This window comes from Rhinopithecus bieti, unplaced genomic scaffold (assembly GCF_001698545.2).
Source record: "Rhinopithecus bieti isolate Rb0 unplaced genomic scaffold, ASM169854v2 scaffold_57691, whole genome shotgun sequence".
In the NCBI taxonomy this organism is placed as follows: domain Eukaryota; kingdom Metazoa; phylum Chordata; class Mammalia; order Primates; family Cercopithecidae; genus Rhinopithecus; species Rhinopithecus bieti.
In genome coordinates, this window is record NW_016824383.1 from 234074 (window position 1) to 261582 (window position 27509).

The 27509-nt window shown below is 45.3% G+C and overlaps 1 protein-coding gene across 8 annotated transcripts in view; it reads right to left on the reverse strand.

Moving 5' to 3' along the window:
* Positions 1-27509, reverse strand: part of CTIF (cap binding complex dependent translation initiation factor) — a 334077-nt gene that overhangs the window by 31506 nt on the left and 275062 nt on the right. For all 8 annotated transcript variants that reach the window (XM_017862290.1, XM_017862289.1, XM_017862287.1 and 5 more), the window contains one exon: positions 16056-16211. In XM_017862290.1, coding sequence (XP_017717779.1) covers positions 16056-16211 — 156 coding nt within the window. The remainder of the gene's footprint in view (positions 1-16055; positions 16212-27509) is intronic.

Consider the following 27509-nt stretch of genomic DNA (forward strand, 5'->3'; position numbering starts at 1 on the left):
AAATGGTGATCAAGGAAGAGGGCGTCTTTCCCAGAGGGCTGCAGGACCCCCAAGCCCATACAATCTGTACTCATCCACTTCTCCGCATCAGCAAGAGGCATCCAAGACTCGCAGCCCATCCGGCTACCCTCCCACCCTCACTAGTGGGCATCTCCACTCCCCAGGCCCCACAAGGCCTCCTGCCTGCAGCGTTAGCCAAGCAAGTCTCAACTCTGGCTCTGGGATTTCAGGTATTTTCCCAGCCAGCCGCACCTCATCTAATTGCTTTCCAGTCAGCTAATCCCTGGCCCACGCCCTCCACTCCAGCCAGGCAAGCCACCTCTGTGTGGCCAGCAGGAGCTTCTGAGACTTCCCATGGCACGCGTCCAAGCCTGGGGCAGCCTCTCGCCTCCCCTTGCCCAAACCACATCCTCTTTGCCCTTCCCCACACCTCAAACTCTCCTCTGACTAACATTTCCAAAAAAAGTAGAGCTTGGTCCAGTCCAGACCAAAAGCAGCAGACTAATTCATTCCCTACCACCCCGCCCCCCAGACTCATCACTTCCTGGCTATCAGGGAAGAACAATTAGCAAAAAGTGGAGCTGTACCTACTGTTCAATTTCCAGAGCTAATTGTTTTCAGCAGGGTTTTGGCCTTAATTAAAGGATAATTAGTTACTGAATGTGTGTTTGCATTTCCACAAGTGTGTTTGCGTTTCCTAAGTCTGGCTTTTAACCCTGGGAAACCAGATTCAGCAAATACTTTCATGTTTCAATACTTCTGAGTAAGGGAGAAGGTCTTAATTACAGAAATCATAGTCCTGTGTAATCAAAGGGCAATGCAAGAATGAGTTAATTGTGCCTTCCACACACCCGGCCACGATTTCTGTTGAGCTGCTGTGAGGAGAGGGTAGCAGCTGCCTGGCCCTGCCCAGCACTGTGTCCCTATCTGTGGATTCTGTTCTTATCCCTGTCATGCAACTGGCCACCCCAGCCACAGCCCTTCTCTTCCCTTTCTATGCGTTTCTTCTTTCTTACCTTTCCCCCTCGTTAGCACTTTGGGAGGTCGAGGCGGGGTGATTGCTTGAGCCCAGGAGTTCGAGACCAGCCTGGGCCACATGGCAAACCCCCGTCTCTACTAAAAATACAAAAAATTAGCCAGGGGTGGTGGTGCACACCTGGAGTCCCAACAACTTGGGGGGGCTGAGGTGAGCCGATCATTTGAGCCTGGGAGGTCAAGGCTGCAGCAAGTCCTGATTGTGCCACTGCATTCCAGCCTAGGTGACAAAGGGAGACCCTGTCTCAAAAAAAAAAAAAAAAAAAAGGACCACGTTTTCCAGACCCTGCAGGGAGCTCTCCAGCCAGGGAGCCCCACACGTACACTGGCTGTGAGCTTGAGGCTTTAGTATTCATGGTGCCCCTTTGCTACCTGGTGCCGTGAGAGGCTATGAAAAGTACTTTTGAGACTTTTGATACTTTAGGGATCCAGAACTGCTCCAAAAGCCTGAGGATTCCAGAAGCCGCCTCCAGACCGCCCTGTCCAGCGTAATAGCCACCGGCCACATGTGGTCTTGGGTACTTCAAATGTGCCTGAGTCCAAATCGAGAGCTGCTTTCAGTGTAAAATACAGACTGGATTTCAAAGACTTCGTACCAAAAGAGAAAAACATAAAAAATATCTCACTGGTACTTTTTAATATTGATTACATGTTAAAATGGTGATTATTTGGATATATTAGACAGCATAACATTAATTTCACCTGTTCTCTTTTCAGTTTTTTAAAATGTGGCTACTAGACCATGTAAAATTACACATGTGGCTCATGTTATATTGTTACTGGACATGTTGTTTCATAGACGAATTCTACTGTAATTGTCAAGGGCTAAAGGGTTTCTGTCATCCTCAAGGTCTGTGACTGTGGGTGTCCTTTCCCACCCACTCCATTCTTCCACCCTTCTTGCCCCCTGCACATACTCCTAATTTTCTCTGTTCCTCATGGGAGAGGCAGAGAGGAGGGCCCTGCTGAGTGCTGTCACAATCCATAGCAGGTGCCCAGGCTCCTGCAATAACCCCTTCCCCATGGACTCTTGGTCCAGGGAGCTTTGCTAGAAGCTCATCCTGACTTCTCCTAAAGATTGTGGTTTGTGCGATTCTGACTTTGGACGGACTAAATCTCATATGAAGCTCATATGAGGGTTGTTGAGAAATGGCCACTTAATCAAAGGCAGGGACAGAACAGAGGCAGCTTCTCGGGCTGAGAGCACTGTTTGCACTGGTTCACTCACAGTGTGGGCACAAATGCCCCTTTTGGGCTTGCTTGGTGGTGGTGGTGGTGGGGGGGTGTTTCTCTTCCCTTTCCTGTTCTGAGCTCATCTCCAGGGACCACTAACCAGACAGCCCCACTCTGCTCACTCACATTGCCCCTTCAAGGGTCCTGGATTTATCTCCTCCGAGAAATCATTCCAGATGAATTCTAGAAGGGCTGACTGTTGTCTCTGGCTTTGCTCAGTCTATGTACCCTACTTCCTTAATTCTGTCAATAAATGTCTATTGAGGACCTGCTATATACCAGGCACTGTTCTAGGCACAGGGATACAGCTGTGAATAGACACGTGCTCTGCCTTGAGAGAGTTTCCATGCTAGTTGAGAGACAGAGAATAAGTGATTAACAAAGAAAACTCCAAGCCAGGCACTAGTAGGGCAATGAAGAGAAGGCAGTCAGGCTGGGGACAGGCTGGGGTGTGGTCAGGGATGGTCTGAGAAACTGACATCTGAGCAGAGCCCTGGACGGGCACCTAGAAGAAGGGCCTTCACCCAGAGAGTGCTCCAAGGCCCTGAGCCTTGTGTTCCTCCACATTTTTTCCCAGTAAGAAGCACTTCAGTTTATACGATATAAAATATGCTGTGAACCCATCCTTTTATGTCATGTCTTTGTTTTTCAGGGGTGGTGCGCCTCTCAGACAGTGAGCTACAGGGAAGGGAGGAAGTCAATTTATAATGAACAAATCTGGCCGGGTGCGGTGGCTCATGCCTGTAATCCCAGCACCTTGGGAGGCCAAGGTGGACGGATCACCTGAGGTCAGGAGTTCGAGATCAGCCTGGCCAACATGGTGAAACCCTGTCTCTACTAAAAATACAAAAATTAGCTGGGTGTGGTGGCACAGGCCTGTAATCTCAGCTGCTCGGGAGGCTGAGGCAGGAGAATCCTTGACCCTGGGAGGCAGAGGTTGTAGTGAGCCGAGATCACGTCAATGCACTCCAGCCTGGGCGACAGAGCGAGACTCTGTCTCAAAACAAAAACAAACAAAAATAATTAACACATCTACCCAAGGGCCAGAGAGGGTAAGCTGCAGGAGACTGTCTGCCTCTGAAACCCACCTTCTTCCCCCAGCATTCCCCTCCTCTTCCTGGCTACAAGAGAAGGCCGATCCTGGAGTTCTTTCTCATAAGGCCTGGCCCAGCCCACACTCTGACTTACAGTTCAGTGCTGGTGGCAGTGAGAGCAGAGCCATCAAGAAGGACCTGGAGTCTAGCTCTGTCTTGAGGTGGACAGAAAGGAGGAGAAAAGTTAGTTCCCTAAACATCATTCACATCTGAAGGCAAGAACGGCAGCAGGTGGATATCATCAATGCTAATTTGAGCTACAGGTCCTGAGAGCTGGAGCGGGTTGGAGAAAGATCCGTGTGGGTCCTGGAGAGTTGTGTGTGCTTTATTCACCCCTGGCTCTTAGTGCAGGGCACCATTTGCTTCTTCCCTCCCCAGGAGACAGCAGCTCTGTGAGGACAGGGACCCCAGTGTACTTATGCCAGGGCCTAGCAGCGGGTCCAGCACTCGGCACCCCAGCTGCTAGATGGAGGGCACCTGTGCTGGAGCACGGAGGCTGGGCAGGGTGGGGGCACACTCTGGGAGGCATGGAGGTCGGGGGCACTGCAGACATCCGCAGAGTTGCCTCCATCCTCCTTGCAGGTGGGAAACAGGCAGGCTTATGTTTTGTCTTCTGAGTTATCTGGAGTAAGTGATGGCCATTTTTTGCAACCCTAGTGCCTGGTTTATGATCTTTGAAATGTGTCAGTTGCTTTCCCTCCCTCCCAACCAATCCTCCTAACCAGACCTGCACTCAGAAAGACCCCCAGCCTGGCTCCCCTAGTGTTTGCTGCCATCCACCTGCTGGGAAACTGCTAAGGGAGAGTGAGGGTGTGTGAGCAGGAGGGCATCCTACTGTGTGATTTTAACCCTAAAGGACTACCCCAAAGGATTTAAAAATCTAGACGGATGCTTGTGCCTGTGTACATATAATCCTGTACCCACAACTCCGGCAAGGTACGATCCTCTCCTCCACAGTTCCTTCCATTCAGCAGCTTAGAAAAAAAACCTGCACACCCTCCCTCCTCTAAGCCGTCAGCAGCTGCCGGTCCCCTCCCACCTTCAGCTCAGCTCTGCAGATAGCAGGGGCCTCTTGAAGTTCAGACATTAATTACCGAGTCAGAAGATTTTTCAAAATTACAAGGCATGGCCCCAGGAGATAAGAGGAAGGAGGAGGAGCACGCGGGGGAAGGAGGTGGGAGGGCAAGCCGCCCAGGGCTGTGAAGGCAGGGCTGGGGTCTAGGAGCTGGGGAGGCGCCCCTCCCCTGGGGAGAGTCCCCCTACTGCCCTCACTGCCCCCACTCATCAGGCTTGTCCCCTCTGCAGAGAACAACGCAGAGACCAGGGATTTATAGCTCGTGCTGGGCCCATGCCTGAGGAGGTGTCCCTGGGAAGAGAAAGGGCTGGGGACAGGGATGCAGGACTTTTCTAGTTGATCCTGAGCAGAAAAGTTTTGACACCACCATCTCTTACCTCCCTACCTCAGTCTTAAAGTAGAATTCCGGCTGGAAAATGACTTTGTGAATTGAAATTGTTTTCAAGCAAGGGGAGATAGGCGAAATCATTCTCTCTACCTCATTAGGAGGATGGATGGAGATGAGGACTCCCCGGAGGGAACTGGAAGGAAGGTTTCACTGGGGATCAGCAGGGCAGCTCAATCTAACTATGAAAAAATGCCAAAGAGTTGATGTTTATTAGGAAAAACTGCTCCCTGCTATATACCCTTCATAAGGCTAGTTAATTCCCCCGCGAGCACATGCATTCTGAATCTCTGTATTTTAGAGAAAATATCCAAAGCTTGCACCCACACCACCTTCCAAAACAGGATTAAAGAGATGTCCTCCTGAGCCATGTTGAGATAGGTTTAGAAATCTCCTGAGTTTTAAGACTGTTTAAAAACGGTTCTGGCTTGGAGACTGGTTTCCCTTTGGAAACCAGTGTCTGGTGGAAGCTGGTATTTTTATAACTCTAGGCTCTCTATCAGATCCTGTGTTACCATGGTTGCTAAGGGGAACACTGGCTTCAAATTTCACATTTCAGTTTGCAGAGTCTGGCTAAGGAAGCAGAACAGTCAAAGGGTGGGGGCTGGGGAGAGGGTCGGGAGTGGAGGTGGGGTGGGTGGGAGACTCCAGTTCTATCTTAAGGAGGTCAAGGATCCAGGCAGCTTCAGATGGGGCTGCTTCCGTGTGTTTATGTGTGTACGTTTGGGGCGTGGGGGTCTGGGCAAGTCGGCGTCACCCCGCTGAGTTAACTTCACTGTGTGTGAAGTTAACCAATCAGCACACTGTGTGTGCTGAGCAAAAGAGGGGAACGAAAGCTCTGGAGGGGACAAAGCGGGTGGGGAGTTATTTCGGCGGAGGTTACAGGAATGGTCGCTTAAGCTGGGGTATTCATAGCAGCAGCTGCTGGCCCTGCAGGGACTCCGATGCTAAGCCAGTGCCCAGGGGCTGGGTACCTGCCGTAGGAAGGCTACATTTTCAGAGGAACATTCCAGGCGGGGTCTGTGCCTAAGATTAGGGCTGGAATAAACTGTTCATGGAGAAAGGTTCTCCTGATTTTTCAAGCTTCATTCTAGCTCTTCACCTCCTGCTAAGTCTTTTTGTTTGACAGTTACAGTCAGAATAAATTTAAAGGCAACCAGGAGCTGGGGAGTTGCTCTCTGCTGGGATGCCCTTTGAGGCGGACCTCCAGCCTCCTTGCCTCCTCCGCCATCTGGGCTCCCACGTTCCCTTTCCTGCCCACGCTTTATTTGGAGCACTGCACTCCTCCGGGCACTGAGCTACCCGTGGGCTCCTCTGGCTAGAGACTGCTCCAGATTTAGTTGACTTTGTTATCTCAGCACATTTCCAGCAAGAAATGTGTCCAGCAGACTTTTCAGTTTAATAAGGAAGTAGCATTTTTCTCATTGTTTGTTGAATGAATAAAGAAACGCTCCTTTGTTCCTTCCATGGTGTTGCTTTGTGGCTTAAAACCTTTCAGAGGTTCTTGGAGTCATCCTACATTCACTAGAACACCTCTGGTGAGAGCTGGAGCTGGCCATGGCTCGCTCATCAGGCCCTCTCTTTACCACCCAGATGGGCCATGCTTATTCTGGCCCCCATGCCTTGGCTCAAAGGCTCCTTCCTGGAGGCTTTCCCTATTTCCACCATGCCTGTCCACAATCCACTTTCCCTTAAGCCCCAGCTCCCCTGCCCTTTGTCCCTGGCGGCTCCCCACCCCTCTCCCCATTCCATTTCCCCACATTCATCCAGCTCACAATTCATCATAAGTGTTCACGGCTGCTTAATTTCAGGAGGATTGCAAGCTCTTTGCTGAAGGATCACAACTTATATCCCTCTTTCTGGTACTAATAGGAAACTCTGCAGTTCAATAAGAAGCATTGTCTCAAACTAAATCATTGCTTGTTGAATGAGCACAGACTCCAGAGCAACATGCAGCCAGGGTTCCATGAGAGATGAGACCTAGCCTGCCCCCAGGTAGCAACGAAAGACTGAAATGATTTAAAAGCAACCAAGAAAGGGTCACAAGGCATTAATACAGCCACTGGCAAGGAGCATATCTGGAGACAGACGTTGACAGCCCCGTGTGGACATTAGTTCTATAGGATGTTGTAAGAGGAACGAATCCAGGCAGGGTGGGGAGGAGGTGGGAAGTGAGCCCGGCCCTGAAGGTGGGCAAGAGCCAGGCAAGAAGAGGAGAAAGATTGTTCTCATGGTGGGAGGAATGTGAGGCCACCTATGGAAATACAAGTGGAGTAGTTTGGCTGGAGAAAGGGGTTGTGTTTGCTTATGGAGGCCTTGGATGCCCAGTTGGGAGAATGGACCTCACTTTCTGGGGCTGACTGTGTTGCGATTCTTCTCTTGGGCAATGCCTAGAACACGGTTTGTATTCAACAGCAACACACAAACTGACGGTTCCCTGCAAGGCTGTCACAGGCCACTTGCTTTACAGAAACATCTCGCTTATTTTAAGCCTGAAAACAAAGCCACAGGGTGAGTATTATTCTCATTCCTATGCTACAGATAAGAAAATTGAGGTTTCAAAAGATGGAAGAATTAGGTTAAAGTCCCACAGCTAGTAAGTGGCACAGCTGGGATTCAAACTCAGGTTTCTCTGGCTCCTAAGGCTGTGCCCCTCACCCAAGGGTGTTTGGCTGGTCAGTGGATGCTCACTGGATGCACCTAGGATGCTGAGATTATGTTCCTTAACCTTGGTTGGACATTAGAATCATTTGGAAAGCTTACATATCCCTGAAAGCTTACATTTTCAGGAAGTTTGGTTTAATTGGTTGAAGGGGTCTGGTAATTTGTAATGTAGTAAAAGCTTCTCAAGGTGCAGGGTTGAAGATAATTTCCCATGGATTCAGTCAGCAAATCTTTGCTCCCCGTCAGAGTTCATTGTTACCCCGGGGGAACAGACTATCTTGGTCACTTCTGGCCAAAGTGGGTCCTGCCCTGGCCTCTGCTGGGCAGCCGAATGCCCTGCTCTTGGGAAAGGAGGAATGGTCTGCCTGGAAAGGTGCCTCTGAAGAATGTGTTGCTTGATTCTCTCAGTCCTGTGAAATAGCAGAGGCTCTCCACCCACACCCGCTTCATCTCAGCCTTTTCCGAGGTCAGATTTCCCCTGGAGCCAAAACAATGTGAGCAATTGAATGCACACTCACGCAAAAAGTTTAAAAAGTGGCTCTCTCATTGTTGCACAGAGCAATTTCATTTCCTGAGAAGCCTGACTTGCTGGCCTCTGTGTTCTCCTCCCTGGCCTGTGCCTGCCCACCTCCTCCAGGAGCCCAGCCAGTTATGTCCCTTGGGGCTGCCCCTCAGAGACAACCCTCAGAGGCACCTGCCCTCTCTCTGCCCTTCCTTTGGAAAGGGCAGGGAGGGGCAGATGGGATTTCTGGGGCCTGGAGGGGAGGAGAGCCAGGGGGCAACCAGAGGGAGAGGTTGGTGGGGGTCAGGAGGTGAGTACAGAGAGATGGGAGATTCCTGGCAGAAAGCACCCTGCCTTCCTCCTTTACTCCACCCCTGACCTCTGGCTATGGCTGCTGGACTCCAAAGAGACAGGAGGGTTGGAATTATGGGGAGGGATGAGCTGGGGTGACTGGATGGAGAGAAGAAAGGTGGGATGTTCAGGGGAGAGAGAGGATGAGAAGAAGTGGAGGAAAACAGACGCATAGAACTTTGTTGAAAATTCCCCTCCGTGGCCGGGCGCAGTGGCTCATGCCTGTAGTCTCAGCACTTTGGAAGGCTGAGGTGGGTGGATCACCTGAGGTCAGGAGTTTGAGACCAGCCTGGCCAACATGCCAAACCCCTGTCTCTACCAAAAATATAAAAATTAGCTGGGCTTGGTGGCGGATGCCTGTAATCCCCACTCCTTGGGAGGCTGAGGCAGAAGAATTGCTTGAACCTAGGAGGTGAAGGTTGCAGTGAGCAGAGATTGCACCACTGTGCTCCAGTCTAGATGACAAGAGTGAAACTCTGTTTCAAAAAAACAAAAAACAAAAAACAAACAAAAGAGAGAAAAGAAAATTCCCCTGCCAGAGAAATTTTCAACCAAGGACTTTAAGTAAGGGGCTCAGAGAGAGGCATTTAGTGATAACCTAGAAGAGCCTCGCAACAACACCATGGGGTCACAGAGGCACGGAGAGGTGGAGGAGGTGGAGAGCATTGTAGGGTCGGGGAATGAAGGCTCTAGACAAGCCAGACCCACAACCTGGCAGATCGGCTCAGAGGTACCAGCTGAGATGGGGAGATGACACCCTTTGCTCAGGCCATAAACAATAATTGCACCCTTCCTGTGTGTGCAGCCCTCACAGTCACAGTTAGGCTGAGGACCGGGCCAGGAGAAAGGGGTCCTTAGAATGCTATTATAAAATGTTCATGGGATGTTTTTCCATTTGTTTGTGTCTTTTTTCATGTCTTAAATAATATATTATAGTTTTCAGTGTACAAGTTTTTTATTTCTTTGGTCAAGTCTATTCCTAAGTATTTCTTTTTGATGTGATTGTAAGATTATTTTCCCAATTTCCTCTTCAGATAGTGTACAGAAATAGAAAGGATTTTTGTATGTTGATTATGTTTTTGGCAAATTTACTGAATTCATTTATTAGTTCTAACAGTTTTATTTTGTGTGTGTGTGTGTGTGTGTGTGTGTAGTCTTTAGGATTTTCTATAAACAAGATCATGTCATCTACAAACAGAGACAATTTTATGTCATCCTTTCAGATTTGGATGCTTTTTATTTCCTTTTCTTGTCTAATTGCTCTGGCTAGGATTTCCAGTACTATGTTGAATAGAAGTGGTAAGATTGGGGATCCTTGTGTTGTTCCTGATCTTTGATTGGAAGATTTAATATTGTGAAAATGTTCACACTATTCAAAGCGATCTGCAGATTCAATGCAATCCCTACCAAAATCCCAAGGGCATTTTAAAAACAGAAATATAGAAAACAATTCTAAGATTCACTTGGAAATATAAAAGAGCCCAAATAGCCAAAGCAATCTTGAGTGAAGAAGAACAAAGCTGGAGGCAATCACACTTCCTAATTTCAAATGTATCCCAGAGCTACAGCAATCAAAACAGTATGGTACTGGCATGAAAACAGGCATATAGACCAATGAAACAAAATAGAGAGTGGAGAAATAAATCCACACAATTACCGTCAACTGATCTTCAACAAAGGTGCCAAGAACACACAATGGGGAAAAGACAGTCTCTTCAATAAATGGTGTTGGGAAGACTGGATATTCACACAAAGAAGAAATTATACTCTTATTTCATACCATACACAAAAATCAACTCAAAATGGATTGAAGACTTAAATATAAGACCTGAAACTGTAAAACTACTAGAAGAAAACATAAAGAAAAAGCATCTTGACGTTGGTCTGTACACTTTTTTTTTTGGATATGACTCCAAAAGCACAGGCAACAAAAGCAAAATAGACAAGTGGGATTGCATCAAACTAAAAGCTTCTGCACAGCAAAGGAAATAATCAGCAGAGAGAGAGAGACAAAGTATAGAATACGAGAAAATATTTGCAAACCATACATCTGCTAAAGAGTTAATGTCCAAAATGTGTAAGGAACTCCTAAAACTCAATGGCAAAAAACCTAATAACTCAATTTAAAACTAGGCTAAGAATTGGAATAGACCTTTCTTCAAAGAAGACATGGAAACTGGCCAGCAGGTGTATGAAAAGATGCTCAATGTCATTAATCATCAGGGAATGCAAATTAATTAAAGCCACAATGAGATATCACCTCATACCTGTTAGAATGGCTGTGAGCAAAAAAACAAAAGACAAGCTGGTAAGGATGTAGAGAAATTAGAACCCTTGTACACTGTTGGTAGAAATGTAAAATGGTGCATCTGCTGTGGAAAACAATATGAAGGTTCCTCAAAAACTTAAAAATAGAGCTGCCATATGATCCAGCAATCCCGCTTCTGAGTATTTATCCAAAAGAGCTGACATCAGGATTTTGAAGAGATATTAGCACTCTCATGTTCATTGCAGCTCTATTCACAATGAGGCAAGACATGGAAACAACCCAAATGTCCATCAGCAGGTAAATAGATACAACAATGTGTGTGTGTGTTGGGGGGCGGGGGTGGGGAGATGAAGAGCCATTGGTTAATGGGTACAAACATACAGATAGAAGGAATCAGTTCTAATGTTTGATAGCAGAGTAGGGTGGCTACAGTTAACAACAATGTATTGTATATTTCAAAATAGCTAGAAGAGAGGACTTGAAATGTCCCCAAGACATAGAAATGATAAATACTCAAGGTGATGGATATCCTAAATTCCCTGACCTGATCATTACACATTCTATGCATGTAACAAAATATCACATATACCCCATAAATATGTAAAAATATTACACACCAAGAAAAAAATTTTAAAGTGTTCTATACATATGATGGAATACTATTCAGCCTTTACAAAGAAGGAAACTGCAATATACAACAACATGGATGAACTCTGAAGACATTACTAAATGAAATAAGCCAGTCACAGAAGAACAAATACTGCATAATTCCATTTACATTAGGTATCTAAAAGAGTCAAACTCAAAAAAGCAACGAATAGTGGTTGCCAGTGCCAGAGGCTAGGGGGAGGTGCAGATGGGGAGTCGCTAATCAATGGGTGAAAGTTTCAGTTATGCAAGATGCATATGTTCTAGAGATCTGCACAACATTATGGCTATGGATACAATACTGTATTGTACCCTTAGAAACCTGTGAAGAGGGTAGATCTCATGTTCAGTATCCTTACCACAGTAAAATTAAAAATAGAAATTTAAAAATATTTTAAAAATAAAAAAGAGCTTGCTAAGTAAATATGAGTTGTAAATAGCAGAGCAAGGAGACTCCTGCAGCTACAGATGACCAATAATCTTCTTCAATCACTCTGAAAACCACCTTGGCAGAGACTATTTGTTCTTACACAATAAAAGCACACATTGAAAATTCTTCTTCATCTCTGGAAGAAGGATCTCTGATTGGCATGTTAGTTAGGGCAAAAATGGAATCAATTCCACCAAGATCTACTGGGTTCCTACCGTATAGGTGCTGAGTTATGGACCAAGAAGACAAACAGAGTAGCTCCTGCTCTGCCTGCAAGGCAGGGAAATGGGGCGGTCAGGTCTGGATTCCAGGATTGATTCTACCACTTGGTGGCTGTGTGGCCCTGAGCAAGTTGCCTGACCTGTCTGCTCTCCTCTGAAAAATGGGGATGATAATCTTCAGAGTGCTGTCTGAGTTAAAAGAGAAAAGAACACACGAGGCACTCGATTTAGATGGAGGGGTCCATGCAGTGAGATGCACTGTTACCGTCACTGAACACTACTACAACACAATGTGAAGAGGCTGGGGTGAGGACGGAGCAGTAAGGATGGAGGGCACTTCCAGTTCCCTCAGGAGGAAGCTGTTGGTGTGCTGAGTGGGGGCTACACAGAAAAGGTGACTTTAAGCTGGGCCTAGGAAGAAGTGTCAGGGACAGGAAGACAGAGAGGCAGAGATGACTCCAAAGTTTCAAGCTTGAGTAACTTAAAGAATGGCTAATTTGATGAGGTCAGGGTGTGAAAGGATGTCCCCAGGGACTCCCAGAGAGCTGGGTATCCTCCAGGCTGAGGCGCCTGGGGACTGAGCACGTACTTAATCTAAAGGAGCGTGGGGACCAAGTGAGCTTGGACCTCAGAATGAAGGGGGCCTCTGTGAGCACAAGGACCCCCAGACGGGCTGGATGGTGAGGACTTTCATCTCTCCCTTAGGTTTGTCCTCAGCAAGACCCTTCACTTGGAGATGGCCTGTGGGTTTGTGTTTTACTCAGAAGTAGCCAGGAAAGCACTGCCCTGGGGGTGCAGATGCAGGGGATGGAGTGAGTGACTTGACTGAGGAAAGGCAATTGCATGGGTTCTGGGGCTGCTGCCTGGCTGCAGGGAGGCAGGCAGCATGGGTGGAGGCCTGCATGAGAGCTGCACTGAGCAGGGGCTTTGGGGTGCAGTTCTGGCCACATCCTGTTGGAGGGGCCTGAGGGATGACCTGGGACAGGCGTAGTGGGCAGCTGGAAATGTGGGCCTGGGGGTGGTTCTGCGAGTGGAGGGGATCTCAGGGCAAAGTGGGTGCTGTGGATTTGGGGTCAGACATCTACATGGCCCTGGGGGAAAGCCTAAGCTTTTCCAGCATGGAGGTGGCTGCAGCAGTGCCTCTGGCTCTGGAAACTTCCATAAGCCGGCTCAACCTGCTTTAGGGATGTAGGTCAAGCCTGGTTATGAGGCAGCAAATGACCTGAAGAATTCAGGGGCCCCCACGGAGCTGGGAAAGGCAACAGGCTGTTCACAAGGACTGATAAGATCTGTAGGGTACCCCTTTAAGTCCCCATCTTTTCTTATGGCCCAGTTTTAGGGAAGCCAAGATTTCTCCTGGAAAGAGCCCTACCTGGAGTTCAGGAGCTCCAGACCAGCTCTGGCATGGGTCAGCTGTGTGTCCCTGGGCAGGACACTCAGCCCAAGTAGTCCTTTAAGATTAGGCGTGTGCTCAGCCCCTAGGTCCCATCAACCTAGATGACAACTAGCTCTCTGCCAGTTGCCGTGCTCCGGGCACTTCCTTCCAGCTTCTGACCTCATTGTCCCTAGTGCGCTTAGCTGTCTCTCCACGCCTCGCCACCCTCCCTGCACCTTGCAGAGAAAGCAGCATGAGCACCGTTTGCAGATGAGGAAGCCGAAACTCAGAGCAGGTAAACGCTCCCCAATGTGGTGCAGTTGACGAACAACAGAGCCAGGATCTGAACCCTGCCGCAGCCCGGCCCTAGCTAACTTGGTACATGGGGCCCTGCCCTCTTCTTTTACAAACTGGAGAAGGCCATAGGTGATTTATTTATTCTTCAAGTTTACCATGAGCATGGGATGGGTCTGTGTTTGTCAAACTGGCCTGAAAAGTTGAATGCATCCAACAAGTGTGTTAGGCGTGGCTCTTTGTTCTTGTCTGCACACATCTCCTGGCACCTTCCGGATCTCACACCGGAACGTTTGTACTACCTCAGGCGGTGTTAAAACTGTCCCAGCAGCCAGGGCCAGTGCTCGGCTATAGCTTGCCTCCCTCTTGGAGGAGCAGGTGACGACACCACCAGGTGTCCAGATCACGCAGAGGAAAAGTGTTGGGGCAATTCAGGTCACCGCCCTAGAACAGTGCTGCTCCCTGTCTCAAGGTGGGTTGTCCAGGGCACAGGGCAACGCAGGCAAGGATGGGAGGACCCAAGAGGCCATGTAGGCCCACTCCTAGCCTCCATGAGGCTGCCTTCAAGTCATTCCAAATGGTGCAAAAAGCAGGGCTGCCAGCCCTCATGGAGCTGCATTCTGAGCTCAAGGCACTTTGAAGATGAAATAAAGTCAGGAGAGGCCATTGTCTGAATCTGCGAAACAAATCTGATTTCAAGTGCATTTGTTAAGAAATGTGGTTTGGGTACACGGAGTGGCAGAGGCTCACAGGTTTACAAAGCACCCGAGAGACAGCTGTGTGCTCTGTGCTAGTCTGGAATGAGCATGCTATTGTTCTATACACGGATGCTTCAAAAACACTTATAAATACACTCCCTCCCTTCTCTTAAATTGCTCTGTTATCATCTTTCTTTCAAAAACACAAAGATGCCCCTTGACCCCACAGCTCCCCTTCCCTGCTGCCATTCACAGAAAAACTTCTCCAAAGATTTGTCCACACTCCTGTCCTCACCTCCACTGACACCCAGGGCCCGTGACCTGCTTGTTGCCAAATCCAGGACACTTTTCTGTCCTGGTCCTTTGATCTTAGGAGGCTGTTCCCTTGTGTCCTGGTAGCCTCTGCAGAGGCCTGCTGGCAGTGGGAGGGTACAACACGGGGGAGGCGTCCAGGTCCCAGTGAAGGGCTGCTGTGAGGGTTCTTACACGCCCCCTTCCTCTGCCTCTCCATCTATACTCTCTTCCTGCATGGTTCCATCCGGTCCCTAGCTTTGAGCACAGGTGCATATTGATACTTCACAGAACCCTCCATCCCCTATCTGCATGCGTGATCTCTTCAGGATCTCTAGACCCTTCCACCCGGCCAACTTCCGGGCAGTTCCCTACGGACAGCTAATAGGCAACTCAAACATAACTGACTCTTGCTTTTCATCCCCGTTCTATTTCTCATCCAGCATCCTCCATCTCAGAAAATGGGGCCACCAAGCTGGTAAACGGGGAGTCCATGTCCCCTCCTCCCTTCCCTCCATCTCACATTACCGAGTCCTGCTGGCTCTAACTCAGAAATACACTAGAGCCTAAACGCGCTCTTCGCCCTCACTCTGAGGCTGTCTTCCAAGACACCAACCTCGTGCTGGGCAGCCTAAGCAGCCCCACTCAGCTTCCAGCTTCCACTTTTGCCCCCCTTCAGTTCTCACCCCTGACAGCAGCCAGAGGGGTGTAGAAAGTGGGTTACAGTATCTGGCAGCGCAAGCACCTGCTGAATTCCTGCTTCTCAAAAGTTCCTTGGTCATTCTTATTTCTTTCTTTTTCAGATGAAATTTAGAAGAAAACATGTTTTCATAGCATAAATAATCCAGTGGCGAACCAATCCAATCCAATTCCAATACTGTTCATTGAGACACTTACCATAGGCCTCCCCTCTGCAGCCAGTGCTCCAGATTGGGAATGGCTGAAGCCTGAGTTCACAACACCCCGCAGGGGAAGGGGATGCTGGTTCCCTTTATGTAAACCCAACAAAGAAACACCTGGCTTTGGGGAGCAGAAGCGCCTGCTGTTGTGCATCTCTTTGCTGAAGGATGGGCCCCTTTCTTTTTTTTTTTGGAGACAGAGTCTCGCTGTGTCCCCCAGGCTGGAGTGCAATGGTGTGATCTCGGCTCACTGCAGCCTCTGCCTCCCAGGTTCAAGCAATTCTCCTGCCTCAGACTCCCGAGTAGCTGGCATTAGAGGCACCCACCACCAAGCCCGGCTAATTTTTGTATTTTTAGTAGAGATGGGGTTTCATCGTGTTAGCCAGGATGGTCTCGATCTCCTGACCTCAGGTGATCCACCTGCCTCAGCCTCCCAAAGTGCTGGGATTACAGGTGTGAGCTACTGTGCCTGGCTGGGATGGGTCCCTTTCTAAGTGAGTCCACCCTCATAGCTTTGTCTGGGTATCTGAGACACATTCCAGCCCTGGCACTGTCTGGCTGTGCAGGGGGCACAGGCGGCGGGTCTCTTACCTCCCTGAGGCAGGTATAGATGGGGCACACGAGCACGCGGAAGGGCTCGCCCGTGCTGCTGCGCATGGTGCCGAAGACCTCGCACAGGAAGGTGATGAAGCCCAGCCAGCGCTCCACGTCCTGCTGCTGCAGCTCCTCACGCACCGTGAAGTCCTTCTGTGGAGGCATGAGAGACTGTGTCAGCCTCCTGGGGCTGGGGAGGGGCCCGGGTGCCACCCTGCTGTGCAGAGCATCTGTTGTCTCGGGGCTGCTCCTGGGCAGCAAGCAAACCCCATGTCTTAAATGAGGATGGGGGTGCATGATTGCACTCTCTGTGGCTAGGACCACCCTGACCTGTGGTCACAACGTCTCTTTTTCAGGTGTCCCCAGGTTGGGGACACAACTTCCTTGCCTCTGGGCATTGCCCAGAATTGCAGGTCACCCTCCTTCACTGACAGCAATGCTGATGTGGGAGGATGAGGTAGAACGGGAGGTGACACCCTCCCCAGACTCAGCACTTTTGCACTTAACTCCCTGTGGCTAACCCATCTCCCTTTGCTAACCCCCAAGTCATGCCCTCTGCATGGTAGGCTGGGGGTAACCAGAACACTGCCTACCCACACAGCATCAGCAATGGCAACAGAGGGCCATGTGGGCTAGTGCTCCAGCACTGGGCTACACAGTTACAGCCCCTCCCTCAAGGGTCCTAGAGGACAGTAGGAAAATTAGAGGCATTCATTCATTCATTCATTCATCCTTTAAAAAAATATTATTGCCCCATTGTGTGCCAGGCTCTGCACTAGGAGCTAAGATGAGACATATTCACTCATCACTGTGATATAAGAGAAGAAGGTATAAAAAGCCAAGGAGCTGGGTTTCATGGGACGGTTGCTAGGGAAGGTTTTGGGGATGGGACCATGAAATACCACAGTCATACCAGTGCTCAACAGAAAGGTTAAAACAGCTAAGGGGTGGAGACCAAGCAGGAGGCCACTGCAAGTGTCCAGGCAGGATGAAATTAAAACCTCAGTGCTCTGACAGCTGAAAGATAAGAATCTGGGGTAGCTTAAATAATATTCAAAAAGATATTTCCCCTACCTCTTGTCTTTGGTTTTGGCCATATGTCTTGCTTTGGCCAACAGAATGAGGCAGGAGTGATGGTGTGCCAATTCTGATGTAAGGCCCTAAATATTTACGTTGACTTTCATGTTTCTTCTGTCATCCTAAGAAGACTCTCTCTGGGCTGGCCTGATGGTCCCAGGGAGAAGATGGGCAACATGTGTGACAGGGCCTCGCCTTAGTCTAGCCTAAGTCAGGTGACCCCCAACCAATCTAAACACACATCATCTAAATGTACGTTTACTGCTGTGTGCCACTGAGATTTTTATGGTTGTTTGTTCAGTCTCAATAGCTGACCAATACAGGATGACACAAGAGACATTGTGAAAGGCAATAGTACTTGCTAAGTGGTGGGTTGTAAGGGGTGATGGAAAGGGGAGAGTCCAAGATGACGCCAAGATTCTTGGTTTGGGTGACTGTGCCACCACTAAAATAGAACATGTGAAGACAGGTTGTAGAATGTGACTCAGACCATTCCCATAGCCCAGTCCCCCTCACCACTGCTGACTTCAGCCCAGCATCCTTGACACCAGAATCTCAGCATCTCCAGAGATGGAAGGCCCTCAGAGATGACTTGGTTAACATCTGTCCCTTGTGAGTGATGAAGGTGCCATCTAGAGGTGCCTTGGTCTCCTCAGGTGGCAGGTCAGAGGCTGGCTGAGAAGCCCTGCAGTGCCAGCTCTGGATGAGCCTAAGCCACAGCTTATAATGACCTGAGTCTCATCAGTTACAAAGAAGTATATACTTGTGTGTGTATCTATAACTATTTTGATGTCTATATTTATATGCAATACAGTAACAGCAGCAGCTGCTACTGGTGAGCCAGACACTGAGCCAAGGGCATTAACTGTGGTATTTTACATAGTTATCCTGATGGTCCTATAAGGCAGGTCCTATTACTACCCCATTTTATAGACGGAGAATCTGAGGATAGAGAAGTTGTGTAACTTGCCCGTGACTACGAGCCAATGGCAGGGCTGGGATTCAGACTGACGTCAGCCTGCTCTGGAGACCAAACATTTTTTCTCCTTATGGTGTTTTTTATTTTTCAAAAAATGTTATTGTGTACATTTAAGGTATATAACATGATGCAATGGGATACATGTAGGCAGTAAAAAGGTTACTATAGTGAAGCAAACAACATATCCATCATCTCACAGTTACCCATTTTTGTTTCGTTTTGCTTTTGTGGCAAGAGCAGCTCTTATGGTGTTTTTAAATTGGAAAGTAGTGCATCAGAGCCCACGCTTAGTCACTCTCCAAGTCTGTACTTTCCATGAAGCCATTTGTCCACACTGTCCCTTGGAAGTCCAGCCATGCCTGCCTGCAGACTTCATGGGCCTCGTACTGACCCCTCAGGCCTCCTGCCTCCCCATTCCTTTCTCACTGAAGTGTCCACCTGGGTATGACTGTAGAGTTCTGCTGTTTGTCTTTCATCCAGGGTGTAAAGGGACCACAAGGGACTCCAGGGTCCCCGCAAGTGGTGGGTGCCCAGCATCTCTGACAGCTTTGTCTCTTCACCCTAGTCCAGAGCCTAGAGCAGGTAGCCTTCACAGGGGGTCCCAGCAGTTCAGGGTCTTTGTGAATGAATGAATGAATGATGTTGTCTGCCATCCCAGGGCCTGCCAAGGGCTCTGCACTACTGGGCTTGAAGTCATACGTCTTTTGGTGCTTTCATTCTCATGAACCTTTGTTTATCCCAAAATATTCTTATGTGATCTGAGCAAGAGTGGGCATTACCATTCTCATTTTAAAATGGGAAAAACTGAGGCACAAAGATATTAAGACTTGACTAAGGCCCCACAGTACTAGAACTTGAATGAAAACTTAAGCCCCTTCTCTGCTCTGGGTTAAATGCTCTTGCCCTGGTTGTACATTGGAGTCACCTGGAGGAACTCTGAGGCTGCGGATGCTGGGACTCCACCTCAGAAAGTCTTGTGTAACTGGTCAGGGTGGGGCTGAGACACTGGTAATTTCTGACAGCTCCCCAGCTGATTCTAACGTGCAACCATGGCTGGGAACCACAACTCCAGGCCTTTATCAAATGCTAACTTGGGTGTTAAAATGGTGCCCCTCTATCAACCCCCAGCTTGTCATTTCCTTATATTCCCTAAAAATACCCATGAAGACACACATCAAGGAACCAAGTCCCACAGCAACACTGAGAAAGAAGATAACAGTTCCCCAGCAGACTCCTCCCAGACTCAGGAGGTGACATCATTAACTAAAGTGCTGTCACCAACAAACTCTGGTTGCCCAGGGGACCCAGAAGACCAAAGGCAGGGGTAGCTTGAGGCTTCAACCCCTTCCTCTATCTGTCTCTGGCTGGTAGACAGGATCTGTAAGTACTAGCAAAGCCCTGTGCCTGTGTATTAAGGCAGCTCCCATCTGCACCGCCCTTACTCCAGGCCTTGGAGATTCAGGGCAGTGCAGGGGCAGGAGGAGACTGGGTGGTATGCTGTGTCCTTTAAGGGGTGGTGCTCTCAGGCAAAGCCGTCTGGGGTAGGAAAAACTTGGGGGCAGTGTGTACGAGGAACTGAAGTTTTAAACAATGGATTGCGTCTGATCAAAGAACTAGCGCTTGACTTAGTTTCTTCCTGATCATCCATGGCATCAAGACAGCATTCTGTTTTGGTCTAGCAAAGGTTACTAGGAGATTGAATGCCTACTAAATATTGGAAATTGGATTTGAGATGAGCTCATGAAGCCACCCTCCAGCTTTAGGTCTGAGAGGGAGACTCTGCCTCAGCAGACACCAAGCTAGTCCAAGGCTGATGCGCACAGCAAACACAAAAGACCAGACAGGGGTGACCTCATTCAGGATTGAGGGAGGCGCAGAGCAATACGGCATCTACACAAAAATCCTGACTGGCAGAATAAAGGAGCAGTATCGTGAAAACTTAATGGAAGTGTGTAACTCTGAACATGTTAATGACAATCAACCAGATATAAATAAAATGAAAAACTCAAGTGCAAAACATGTTGGCTTGTATGTAAGGAGAATGACAATATAGATTCTATGATGTGTGAAAAGGCATTTGAAGGAAGGGATTGTGATTAGCAAAGCAACTCTCGGGCTGAAATGAAGTGTGAGACAGGAACTGGGATTAGGAGAGAGCCAATGGAAACTAGAAATCCAACAGCAAAATCAAAATGAATTGGAGGCAGTAAAGGATAGAATGGATAATGCAGAAAAAGTAATGCAGAAGATAAACTTGGAAACCACCTAGAGAGAATAGATAAATAGACCAGAAACCTGAATACAAAGATAAATAGACTAGAAACAAAATGAAAAACGATAGAAAAGATAGAGAGTGGACATCTAATCTGTGAATTAGAGAAGTTTTCAAAAAGGATACCAGAATACACAGAACAAAGAGAGCAGAGAAATAAACTTCCTCATTGAAAATTAATAATAATAAAATTGTATTGACTCTTTAGGTGAAAAGTGTGCACAGTGTTTCAGAAGTCCCTTGCCCTGCCCCAGTTTTACTTAGCGGAAGAATTTTCTTTCCTTTTCTTTTTTCTTGTTGTTGTTGTTTTCTTTTTCTTTTTTGAGACAGGGTCTCGCTTTGTTGCCCAGGCTGCAGAACAGTGGCATGATTAAGGCTCACTGCAGCCACGACCTCTTAGGCTTAAGTGATCCTTTCACAGCTAATTTTAAATTTTTTTGTAGAGACAAGGTCTCACTATGTTGCCCCCGCTGAATTTTCTTTTTTAGTTTCACAGAAAAGAAAATTTAAAACAACTATGAAGGAACAAAAGTCACAGTCTTCTTACAAAGGGACAAAAATCTGGTTGGCCTTATACTTCTTCATTTGAGGTTAAAAATTCAGAGACATGAAGGCAATGTCTTCGTGAGTTTGAAGGGAAAAGAACAAACCTGCCTATGAGTGAAAGCAAGAGAAAGATCTTACATAAGTAAGTTCTAAAACAAATCACGCCTACATGCTTATCTTAAAAAATTCAATGCTGCAGTTGCTATGAAAAACAGTATGGCCAGCCGGGCGTGGTGGCTCACACCTATAATCCCAGCACTTTGGGAGGCCGAGGCAGGTGGATCACTTGAGGTCAGGAGTTCGAGACCAGCCTGAGCAACATGGTGAAACCCTGTCTCTACTAAAAATACAAAAAATTAGCCGAGTGTGGTGGCGGGCGCCTGTAATCCCAGCTACTCGGGAGGTTGAGGGAGGAGAATTGCTTGATCCCAGGAGGTGGAGGTTGCAGTGAGCTTAGATTTTGCCACTGCACCCCAGCCTGGGGGACAGAGTGAGACTCCATCTCAAAAATCAAAATAGTATGGCGATTCTTCAAAAAATTAAAAATAGAATTACTATATGATCCAGCAATTCCACTTCTGGGTATATATCCAAAGGAATTGAAAGCAGGATTTCAAAGAGATGTCAGTATGTAGCCTTACATACAGAGGTGGGAGCAACCCAGGCATCCACCCACAAATGAATGGATCAACAACATGTGATATATACATACAGTGGAATATTATTCAGCCTTAAAAACAGAAAGAAATTCTGACATGTGCTGCAACATGAATGAACCCTCAGCACATTATGCAAAGTGAAATAAGCCAGTCAAAAAAGACAATACTGCATGATTTCACTTACACAGGTATCTAAAGTAACCAAACCCATACATAGAAACGACAGTAGAATGGTGGTTGCAAGGGGCTGGGGAGAGGGGGACATGGGGGTTAATAGGTAGAGAGTTTCAGTTTTGCAAGACGAAAAAGTTTTGGAGACTGGTTGCACAAGAATGTGACTATACACTGTTGAACCGCACACTTAGAAATGATTGAAATAGTGCATTTTATGTTATTTTTAAACTACAATGAAAAAGAATAAAAAATAAAAAAAACTTTCCGAATGCATGTTATGGTCAACAAAATTTATGATTTAACTCTGAGGAAATCACGGTATAGAAGAAACAGAAGGGAAAACTGAAACTACAACCAGGTAGACTTATGAAGCTAAGTTAAAATAAGTCATTATAATTTTGGTTATACAATGGAATCAAAAGCCAGAAATAATCCTTGGAAGAGAAGATATTTAATTTTAAAATGTAATTTAAATAAGAATTTCATAGTAGTAGTGACTTAATAATCCAAGATTAAATTACTAGAGATTAGTAAATACTGGCGGGAAGGAGATAGAAATCTGTGCAGCACATAACATTTCCTAATTCAGGCCATAAGGATTCACAGGTTATTGCGTCTTCCTTAAGTTTGGGAATCAGAGAAAAAAAATGAAAGTATGCCTTTAAAATGCTAAAAGTAAACACTAGTAACCACTAGCAGAACTGAAAACAGAATATAAAAAATAAATGGATGGGTAAAAATAAGAGTGAGCAAATGAAAATAAAGTAGTAGTAAAAGGGAAGTATATTTAAGATAACAATTATTAAATAAAATTATAAGGTTTTATATATAGAAAAAAATACAAACCATAATAAAGATAACACAAAATGTTATAGACTTTATAGTATAGATTTGAATATACCTGAAGCTATTGAAACATAAGAATAAGAAAAAAAAAAAAAGAAACATAGGAAAAAAATCAGAAAGGAGGAATTGTATCAGGAAATAAAACCACTAACATTCTATGGCCAATTAAATGAATAAAAAACAAACGACTTAGGTGATTTAAATAATATAGTTACTAAGATTAAATTGAAACAAGCCTCACAGTAAGCTGTGATCTCAGTATAAATTTCAAAACATTGAAAATGTACAGGTTACATAGTGGGACTATGAATTAACAACAATCATTAAAAAATAGCCAATTGCTTGAATAATTGTAAGGTATTCTTCTAAAGAAAAATGAAATAAAGACATAATCAAATATACAATACTTGTATTAGATTATCTAGGAAATAACTATAAAAACTTGTGGAATGTGGTCAAAACTATAATGAAAGGTCAATTTATAGTCTTTACTATTTTGGATAATGGAAGAAAATATATAATCTAAACCAATGTTATCCAATATGGTAGCCACTATCCACATGTGACAATACATTGAGTGCTTGAAGTGTGGCTATCCCGAGTGATATGGGCCGTAAGTGTAAAACAGATATTACTTTTCAAAGGCTTAGTATAAAACAAGAATGTAAAATGTCTCATATTTTAAAATATTAACTACCTGTGAAATTTTGAATACACTGGGTTAAGTAACATATATTATTAAATTTAAAATTACATTGTAGATCACATTATACTTCTACCAGACAATGTTGATCTAACATTTAACTAAAACAATTAGAAAACCAACAATAGCTAAGGAAATATAAGGACATAATACAGATAAAACCCCCAAATTAATTACTTAGGAAACAGAGAAAGGAAATCACATATAAAATCAAGAAAGAAGAAACAGAAATAAAACTAGATATGAAAACAGATATGAGGTAGATAAAAAGTATAATAAGAATTATTTATAACTCTATGTTGATAATTTTGAAAAAATGATGAAATAGGTGATTCTCAAAAAAAATCATTTGCTAAAAAAGAAATGAGCCAGAATAAACTAAAAAATCATAAACTAAAATGAAAGTTATGAAAGAATTACCTTTATAAGGAAATCTCTAAACTTACGATTTTTATAGGTAAGTTCATTCAAACTTTCAAAAAATTAGGTAACTGCTTTCCTCTGCAAACTGACTCAGAACATAGAAAAGGAGAAGCTTTCCAATCAGTTCCCTATAAACAAAATCTAATGATAGTAAGTTACAAATAAGGAAGTCTACAAGTGAATCTTGCTAATGTGAATAGATATAAAAGTCCCAGCTGAAATACTAACAAACAGATTCATTATAACCAAGTAGATTTTTATCCTAGGAAGGCATGGATGACTTAGTATTAGGAAATCTATAAATGTAATGTGTTACTTCAATAGGCTTGATTAAAAAACAGTAGCAACACCTATGACCCTTAGAAGGGAAGAGATAACATGATTTGATTATATATATGGAAAATCTGAGAGAAGCCGTTAATAAAGATTAATTAATAATTAATTAGTCACTAAACTCTCTTGTTAATGATAAATTAATAAGAATATTTAGATACAATAATAATAATATTTAGATAACAAAATTAATACACAAAATCAACAGCTTTCTTTTATGACAGAATTAACTAGTGAGATTTTAATTTACAAAGCTCATTTAATAAAGCAATAAAATACTTAGGTGACATTAAGAAATATGCAAGAATTTATAAAGAAAATTGCCAAAGAAAACTGAAAGATTTAAGGGAATGTCTTCAACAAGTGAAGAAACATATACAATTCCTCACTGAGAAGACAGCATTGTGAAGATGGTAATTCTCTTTGAAATAATTCACAGGTTTAATATCAGTCTGTACTCCATATCCCAATGTGAACTTTTTTGGGAGAAGGGGAAATGAAGACTTGAAAAAATAATCCTAAAAGTAATTTGAAAGAATAGCAAGGGAAATAACTAAAAACAAAACAACATTGGAAAGAATTACATTACTCTTAACTTATCCCTAATAGAGCTTTATTCATTAAGAGGCTGTAGAGCTGACATCCAAATGGAGCGCTAGATCAGATAGCCTAGAAATAAACTTGGCATCCACAAAGGTTTATCACATGATCCCTCGAGGACCACAAATCAGTGGCATAGGAAGCATTATTCACTCAAGCAACAGTGCAGGGACAGCTGTCTAAGTATCAGGAGGAAAATAATTTAGAGTCTTACTTCACACTGGGCTCTAAAATAAATTCCAGATGGAATGAAGAGGCAAATGTTAAAAAAAAAAAAAAGGACCAAAATTTGAAGAAAATGAAAGAGTATTTCCCATATTTCTGGAAGGAGAGGGGCTTTCTTCACTAAGACAATAGAAGAATGCTTCAAAATATTAAAAGACAATTGATATTGTCTGAGGAAAATACATGCAATAAATGTGACAAAGGGCAATGGTCTTAATATATAAATAGTGTGTTCAAATTTGTAATAAAAGTACAAAATCCCTCATGAACAAATGGGGAAAGGGCATTAAGAGATAAATCCTACGTCAAAATGTAAATTGCTAACACATATATGAAAAAAACTTAATTCAGTATCAGTAGTAATTGAATGAATGAATAAAAACAACTTCCCATCTATAGTAGGACAACTTAAAATGGTAACTGTCAATGCTGGTAAGGATGCAGTGAGACAGGCACTTACATATGGGCAGTGTACATTGGTACAACTTTTCTGAAAACCCTTAAAATAAGTCTTAAGAGTTCTTATCATTTGATCTGGTAGTTGTATTTCTGGTAATTATCATAAGGAAACAATTTAAAATATTAGAAAAAATAAGCTTAATGCACATAAAAATCTAACAACCTAAGCACCCAGCAATAGGGGAATGATTAAGTGAACAATGATTCATGCATCCATTAAAAATTATGTTTATGTGGCCAGGTGCAGTAGCTCACATCTGTAATCCCAGCACTTTGGGAGGCTGAGGTGGGCAGATCATCTGAGGCCAGGAGCTCATGACCAACCTGGCCAACATGGTGAAACCCCATCTCTACCAAAAATACAAAAAAATTAGCTGGGCATAGCGGCACATACCTATAATCCCAGCTACTCAGGAGGCTGAGGTGGGAGAAACACTTGAACCTGGAGGTGGAAGTTGCAGTGAGCCGAGATCACGCCACTGCACTCCAGCCTGGGCCACAGAGCAAGACTCTGTCTCAAAAAAAAAAAAAAAAAAAAAGTTTATGAAAAGTTTATAATAGCATGGGAAAAATGCTTACATAATATTAAATGAAAAAAGCAAAACTGAAATTGCATTTACCATATAATCTCATCCATGAATACAGTTTTTTTAAAAAAGAGGAGACAGAAATAGTGTTTCACAGGAGTTGTCTCTCAATAGTGGAATTATGGATGACCTTTATTCTTTACATTTTATTACTTTCTGCATTTCTCTGATTTTCTGTGAATGTTTTCTTTATAACCAGAAAACAGCTATTTTAAAAGAAACTGACAGGTTGTGACCCTTTTCCTTGATTTTTTGCATTAGGACAGCGGAATTCTGGTGATCTGCCAGTCAGCAGTGATTCTCACGAGAAGGGTGGGGAAATGGGGTGTGAACATGCCCCGCCCAGAGGCCACCAAAACCCAGCCTGTGTGTCTCCTCTTGACACATGTTATAGGTTGCCAGCTTTTCCTCTGGAACAAGGAGCCCTTTCTGCCAACTGAAACGAGCCATTCCTCTTGCTCTGCCCCTAACCTCAGCCTCTTGTATCCAAAAGCAGCAAGGGGCCTCAGATTGGTGGCAGCCATTTCAAAGCCTGGTATTTGGCTCTAGATTCTCATCTGACTGGCAGGCTACCTCCCAGCAACCCCTAGTGTCTTTCCCCAAACTTTAAGGCTACCATTTAAGCCCCGTTTCCTGCCTAAAACTATTTATTGACGTACTGCTATTTCCTGCACCGGCCACATCAATAAGCCCTGAAAGCCATTCAGTGTCTCAGGTTTCTCAAGGCATTCTGGGAAATTCTTCCCACTTGGGATAACCACGTGAGCTCTGGCATGGTGGAGTGCAGTGGCCAAGCCAAAAACAGCTGTATGCAGGCAAAGGGGAAAAAACACCCCACCCCACCCAGGGGCGCAAACCACCACAGGGAGATACTACTGGAGGGTGGGGTTTGGGGTGGTCAAGGCACAAGGACCATGGTGCAAATATTTTTACACTTCCTGAGGGGGACGGGCAGCCCCTACCAATCCCTGCAAACTCACCCTCATTTCGGGCTCCCTCTTGGAAAATGAATGGCCCAGGGAAATTTGCCCATCCAAATACTGTGTCCCCAGTGACCCTGGTTTGTTTCTGTCCAGAGAGGTGGCTGCTGTTGCCATCTCTCCAGTGGGGAGGAGAAAGTGCACTTTTATTTACTGCTAGCAGGAAGTTTCTTTTCCTTGAGAAGCTGGATACCATGTGGGAAGGACAGACCATGGGGAGCTGTGGGAGCTCGGCAGCCGGGAGTTAATCCCAGGCATTCTTCTCCCGGGCGATTGGTTGAAGGGCTTAAAAAACATGTTTGACAGAATTCTGTATATTGAAAAGAGGAAACTAATTTTCAAATAAAAGGTGCTTTGTTTTTTATTTGGCCCCAACTTTCCTTCTTTCATGTTCCTGCTTCCACGTTCCCTCTTTAGGAAGGCCTCCCTGGTTGTTCCCTCCACGACAGCCCCCGGGACTCCTCATTCTGACTCTGCTATGCTTCCTTCCCAGCCCCGATCACCTCCACTAGGTCCGATGTGTGTTGATGACCTGAATTTTTGCTAGAAGCGTTTCCTGAAGGCAGGAATCCTGTTTTCTAAGCCATA